This window comes from Lactuca saligna, chromosome 9 (assembly GCF_052625555.1).
Source record: "Lactuca saligna cultivar CGN05327 chromosome 9, ASM5262555v1, whole genome shotgun sequence".
Lineage (NCBI taxonomy): Eukaryota > Viridiplantae > Streptophyta > Magnoliopsida > Asterales > Asteraceae > Lactuca > Lactuca saligna.
The window spans coordinates 69,044,158-69,051,375 of record NC_136425.1 but is presented as its reverse complement, the minus strand read 5'-3'; the positions used below and the strand labels follow the sequence as shown (position 1 = coordinate 69,051,375).

At 36.2% G+C, this 7,218-nt stretch overlaps 1 protein-coding gene across 1 annotated transcript; it reads left to right on the top strand.

Annotated features, from left to right (window-relative positions):
* Positions 1 to 5,314: 5,314 nt before the first annotated feature.
* On the top strand, positions 5,315 to 6,351 carry LOC145018838 (pentatricopeptide repeat-containing protein At2g40240, mitochondrial-like). Its single transcript, XM_078976699.1, has one exon. It carries the CDS (start codon positions 5,362 to 5,364, stop codon positions 6,319 to 6,321), a length of 960 nt encoding a protein of 319 aa, XP_078832825.1. The 5' UTR covers positions 5,315 to 5,361; the 3' UTR covers positions 6,322 to 6,351.
* The last annotated feature ends 867 nt before the right edge of the window (positions 6,352 to 7,218 follow it).

Sequence of the window (7,218 nt, the reverse complement as noted above, 5' to 3'; positions counted from 1 at the left end):
GCCACCTGACCCAACCCCAGATCCCGATCCTGATCCTGATCCTGATCCCCCTGCTCTAAATCGTGTAACCACCATGTTGAACTGTCATAACACAAACATAAAGATCAGGATTCCCACATCGAGATTGTATCCATACCAAGCTTCTTTGGAATTCCCAGATAGAACATGGGTTCGGGTACGGGTCATGTGCTTCCAATAGTATGGGCCCGTACTACCTTCCACACCTACCCGTACCTTTCCGCCTGCTTTACCCAGTACCTCCAAAACTATCATAACCGAAAAACTATGACTCACAATCCTCGCAAGAATCAATCCCTGAATACCTTATGATTGTCTTACTCACAACAATCATACCGAGCACTGCAGGTTGCTATTAGGCATGCAAATTATACACAAAAAGGATCAAATAGAATTTTGAATAAGAGATTCTACCCTAAAACCACATCCGAACAAGGAAAAGGAAATAAGGCTAAATCACTCATTCTAAGGCTGCAACTCCTAACCGTATATAATTTTTTTAACATACACTTAGCAATTTCACATAATCAACAGAGCTTATTTTCAGTAAAACATGGCTATTCGAATTGGGAAACTACTTACTTGGCTCAGCTGATCACGTGCACTGTGCTCTCTTCTTTTGGGCTTAAAAGAAATCCTTTTTAAGTTACTTTTGAAAACGTTTACCACTTCCTCAGTTTGAGTCCTGACACATCCGAGGATGTGTCCGAATCTCTCAAACCAAGGCTCTGATACCAATTTGTAACATCCCAAATTTTACAAAGAAAATTTTTCATTTTAATAAGTAATCCGATTATATATTCCATAAGTTTTCAAAACATTTGTTTCCAATTCACATTCATTACATCATTGTTGTGTTTTTATAAAATCATCAGAGAGTCCCTAAAACGTCCAAAAGAGAGGTAGAGTACACGCCACACCATCACGCCTTGCCTTTGCCCTTAAGCTCCGAAGTACCTGCAACAATCAATAACCTGTAAGCGAAACGCTTAGTGAGTTTCCCAGAGCATACCACACACAATCACATATCCTGATAGCCATAAAGCTACACACATAACACATAAACCATGCATACATCAAAACCTGTAATAGTGCCATGGGCTACCCCACATGGTCTTTACCTAGGACTGCCATGGGCTACCCCACATGGTCTTACATCCAGTACCATGGGCTACCCCACATGGTCTTCACCTAGGACTGCCATGGGCTACCCCACATGGTCTTACATCCAATGCCACGGGCTCCCCCCGGGGTCTTCATACAATAAGCAATCACATAGCAAAGCAAACACAGAGTATCTAGCACATCTACCGTAATCACATAATGGGCCGGCCTTGGTGCCTTAGACCCATAGGTATGGTGAGAAGACTCACCTGACACGAATGTTGAACTAATACTTTTTCGATTGGATATGCCCCACGAACTGCTCCAACTCAACTACCTAAAAGTGACATATAATACCCAGTCATTAACCTTAAAGTCTGCCTTGATCCACTTCAGTTAGGATCAAGTCAACAGTCCATGTGACCCTAACTCGCCGAGTACAACTAGTGACTCGCCGAGTTTCCCGGGATAACATCTAATCGCCGAGTCATCGAGATGACTCACCGAGTTCATACGGCCTTAACTGATAATCTAAGGTCCACTCGTTGGGTTTCCTTGCTTGCCACTCGACTCGTTTATGACCATCGAATCAATTGGGGAAACTTACTTGACTCGCCGAGTTGTTCCTTCAACTCATCGAGTTCTAGGCAATCTTCATCCGGCTCGCCGAGTTGTTCATCCAACTCGTTGAGTTCATAGCAATGTTCATCGGGCTCATCGAGTTGTTCATCCAACTCATCGAGTCCATGCCTGTCTTCATATGACTCGCCGAGTCTCGCCCTGACACTCGCCGAGTCCTATCAGATCTCGAGCCATGCAGACTCCTTGGAGCCATATCATATCTAGGCTCTTGAGGCATTTTTTCACATAAAGTTACAAACTTTACGTGCATGCAAGGCTTTAAGGCCTTAAAATAGCAAAGCTAAGCTTGGGATTGAATCATACACTCGAGGGGAGGCTTATGCTAGGCTAAATGGATAACTTTATGCATCTCAAGGTCAAACGGACTCCAAATCTGAAGTTACAACTTCAGATCTTAGCTTAAACACAAAAACCCCTTTCCTAGATCCCATGCACAAAAGGGTTTTGGAAGGAAATGAGCCAAGGAACAACTTAATACCTTCTGAAAGTGCTCCACATAGGTAGATCTTGAATCCCCACGAGTCCTTTACTTCTTCTAACTTGTTTCCTCTCAGGGGTCTTTGGGAGGAAAAGAACTGTAAAGGGGAGGCTAGGGGAGGCTTATGACCCTTTAAATAGGGTGCAAGGCCCCGAAGTTTAGGGTTTCATCTGTCAGTATCTACTCGTTGAGTCCCATAGCGAACTCGGCGAGTAGATCATTAAACTTCACTGGCAAGCCCGCTACTACTCGACGAGTAGGGAGGCCAACTCGCCTAGTAGGTACTAAAAAGACAACCAAAATATCATTATTAATACTTGAGGATCAGGGCATTACAATATATATATATATATATATATATATATATATATATATATATATATATATATTAACAAATAGGTTAATAGTAACAATTAATATATTTTAAAAAATAATTAATAAATATTGAAAAATGGGTGCAGTCTTTTCATTACAAAGTCTATGCCCTTCTTTATTAATGCATGTAGACTTAGAAAAAAAAAAGCTATTTCTTTCTCCTATAGTGTACTCTATGTCGGACCTCTATTTATCTCTCATCCCTTCTCTACTTTCCTCCTTTACCATGACACAAATCAAGTGCAGAAACTCAAGTGTAAAAACCGAATGCCATAAAAATGAAGTCAATTTTCAATGTAATGAAGTTAAATTTCAATGCTTTGAGAGTGGAGTGTCGTTAATTTTTGTATCGGTAACAGTGAAAGACTTTCAAAATTATAGTCCAATGCTCCCCATCAATTCCATAATGTGTATCAGAATCATAGAATTCACGATTCAAACAAAATCAGGTACGAAGCAATTGCATTTTCAGAACTTTAATTTCACAATCTAAAACACGATCTCGAGCGAACCCGAATGGCAATCGTACCGCATTTTGGTATGAGCGATCTGGTACGGAAAACGCAACATTGTTAGTGAATTATGTGACTATGGGCCAAACATAGTTACGACATATTCTAAATTCTTATCACTGTAACTTTTGATCACTAATTGGCCATTGTTGTAAATTGTATGTTTCTTGATCGTTCATGTTAGTATTATTAATATATTTTTTGAAAAACAAAATCGACTTTTACTACTTCTTGATATAAAATACAAATAAGTTGGTGTTTTTTTAAAGGTTTTATTTCACAAGATTATCCTAAAGTAACAGTGTCCTTTAAAATGTACATTGTTATTATTGATGTGAATGCTCCTGCTCCTCTTTTTTGTTATAAAACAGAAATTAGTTGTTTTTTTTTTTGAAAAAAAAATGTTTCATTTCACAAGATAACCCTAAAATAACAATATACTTTGAAAGTACATTGCTATAACTTATGCAAATGGTTATTGTTACTATTATCTAAATTATCGCGACTTTTACGATTTTTTGCTATAATAAAGGAAAAAGTTGGCATTTTTTTTACATAAAAAACTTATATTTTGCAATGTACCCTAAAATAACAATGTACTTCAAGGTACATTGCTATATTTTATGTGAAATTTCACTATAAAAATATTTAATATTTAAACCTTGATATTATTATTGTTTTTTATTAATTCCACATAGTATTTATATGTCAAATGAATTTTCCTTTCTTGATGTAATAAATGAATTTCAGTTTTAAGAATGCAGTAAATGACTCATTTTCATTCAAAATTCAAAATTATCATATTCAATTTTCAACTTAAATTAATATATTAATTTAAAATATATTATTAAATGTAAAATATTATGTTATTATTGATAGATTTTTAAAACGATTATTACAATACAATTATTTGTTATTTTAAATATTATATTAAATCCAAAACATAAATCATATTATTAAATTAACTCATAAAAGATATATTCGGGTATTACTATTCAAAATAGTTAAAAATGTTTAAATGTTGTAAATATAAAACGAAAAGTTAAATTAAATAAAAAATAATCAAAAAACTATATTACTGTAACTCAATTTTTCCAAAGAAGTGGTTATTAATTAGTTAACAAAAAGAAATTATATTGCTTTAATTTACAAACAATCGTTTTTATCAATTAACCATCATATGATCGAAATTAAAATTAAAATAAAAAATCAATAGACAAGCAATTTCTAAATAAACAAATTTCTCTTATACTTAATTGAAGTACTTATTATCATTTTGGTTCTTTTTATTTCAAATTTTTATTTTAAATATGTTTAATGCTTAAACATTCATATATATAACCTTTTGTTTTAATCAACCTTTATATTACACGGGTCTCACAACTAGTCTTTTAACAAAGTAGCGATAGGGATGAGCAGTGGAACTTGGTACTTGCTTTCGGAATCGAAACCGCTGATTCTGGAATCAGAACCGCCTTAAGTGGTTTCAGTTTCGGTTTTTATTCTCACGGAACCGTCACCCGTTGGGTACCCGCCGGAACCTGTGTAAGTGTGTGTGTGTGTGTGTGTGTGTGTGTGTGTGTGTGTATATATATATATATATATATATATATATATATATATCACAATCACATTCGTTATAAAGTATCCTTCAGAATAAAATCATTTAAAATTCTAGAATTTTACATAATTTGTTTTGAACATTTAAATGTCTATATATAATTCACTTTGAAATTAAACTATCCATTTTTAAAATGAATTTATAGAAAATAGACTTAAGTTACTATTAGTTTCAAATTAAAATTCTAACTCATACAAATATTTGTTTAGCTATGGATTTCAATTTTATTGAATGTTAACTCATAGATATAGTTTTAAATGTTTTAAAAATCCAAAAATTCAATGAATCAGATACCCGCTAAGTGAACCAATACCCATCGGTTTCGGTTCCAAATAATTAAAGCGACTCATCCTTAAGTAATGAGGTATACGGACCAACTAAAAAAATTTTAAATTGAAATTGAACTAAAATCGATTTGTCAAAAAAACTGGACATTTGTAATCTCTTAAACTTTCATATATGGGCTTATTTTAGTCTCAACAAGACAACAACAGGAATGCTTTATTGGGCCTAAACTCGGACACTGACTCACTGAGCATCACATTTTTCTAAACTGGATCCCCCAAAATAATACATCGATTATCAACGCGTAAAACCCTTGAAATTTAATCATGTTTGTCCTCCGCAAAACCCTAAAACCATCGTCTGTCTTCACCACAATCCACCGATTCATAGCCACCGTTAATCTACCTGAACCACCGAGCTCCGCTGCGTACGACGACCTAATCGCCAGTGCCGGTCACAAACGAGACTTCGCCACCGTCCACCACCTCCTTAATCAACGTTATGCGAAAGGTTTCCTCACCACCAACAACACATTCAAGTTCATTTCAACGGACATCTCTGTTCTCGATGAGCTCTTAAAAACCTTATCAGCTCTCAACGAAGGACACTGCCGCAAGAGCGCGTATGATTCCCTCATCTCATGGCTCTGCAAGGTGAAGCTCACCGAAGCGGCTCTGCGAGTGGCGGACGCGGCGATCCATGGAAAATGCGGCGCCGATGCTTCCAGTTTTCACCCAATCCTCAGCCTCCTCACGCGGAAGAAGAATTTCGACGAAGCGTGGCGCGTGATCGAGTTTATGAGAGCGAATGGCATTTCTCGGGATATTACATCTTACAACTTTTTTCTAACGTCATACTCAATCACCGGAAATCTGAAATCTTGCGCCGATGTTCTGAAAAAAATGGGAGAAGAAGGACTGAAGGCGGACGGTAGGACGTACGACGCGCTGGTGCTCGGCGCGTGTAAGGCGGGGAAGATGGATGGGGCGATGGCTATTCTGAGGAGGATGTTGGATGATGGAATCGAGGCTATGTACGCCACCTATGCGCATGTTATCGGAAACCTTGTGAGGTTAGGCTATTGTGCGCAGGCGGTGGAGTTTGTAATGAGTTACGCAGGTAAGAACCCAAAACTGGACTCGCATAATTTTGGGTTATTGGCCACTCGTTTGATAGCAGTTGAAAAGGTGAATGAAGCCAAGTATGTGTTAGAGGAAATGGTAAAAAGGGACATACAATTTGGAGAAAAGTTGCAAAAATTTTATAACGAGAATGTTAAAGTTTAAACTAAATTTGGCACTTTCGGTGTTTGACAATTGAGAGAGCATGATTATATTGTATATGTGTTTATTTTTGTATGATAACTAGATACATACTTAGAAAGATGTGTAAAATAGTATCAAAATGATGAAATGAAGAGAGTATGTACATCTCATAAATCATTAAAAAAAAATACTAAAATTATGATAGAAACAAGTTTTTATGGTTTGGACATGGAAATGGTCAGCAAAGAAAAAGATAGATAATGGATGGTGAAATAGGCGAAAGACTACTAAAACCAATGGGATTGGCATTTTGGCACCTTGGTATCTATGTGACTATGTGATAGGAATTTATTCCATGCATTCTAATTCCTATGTATTAGTCATAGGGTTGCAGATGTGAAATTGGACAAAATGCAAATATGCTAGAATCCAGAAGGATGGTGTGGCTTGAACGAGGACAAAAGAATCTTAAAATGGGGTTGATAAGATAGTTTTAAGATGGTATCGACTTTCTTTACACTTGGTAAGGGGTGTAAGCGAGTAGAGTCGAAGAGGGCTAAACTCCAAGTTGGACTTTCCTAAATATATTGTATTTTAGATACATCCAAAATAAAAAGAAACATTCTTCAATGCAATATAATAGGACCCATTCAACCTTCAATAACTTTTTCAAATGCAGAAAAAAACAAATTGTAGACACAAAGCACAAATTAAGTTTTTTTTTTCCGGTTAGTTGTTAGATATTAAAGTCATCAAGTTAGTATATTCGTCTATGCATGGGTTTGAATCTAAGAAATTTTATCTAAGAGGCTTCCACCTATACCAAGTGGGCTAGTCCCACATTGGCAAACACTAAAAGTAGGGGTGACAACTTTCGATCCAACCTGTAACTCGATACTAACCTAACCCGAAAATAGA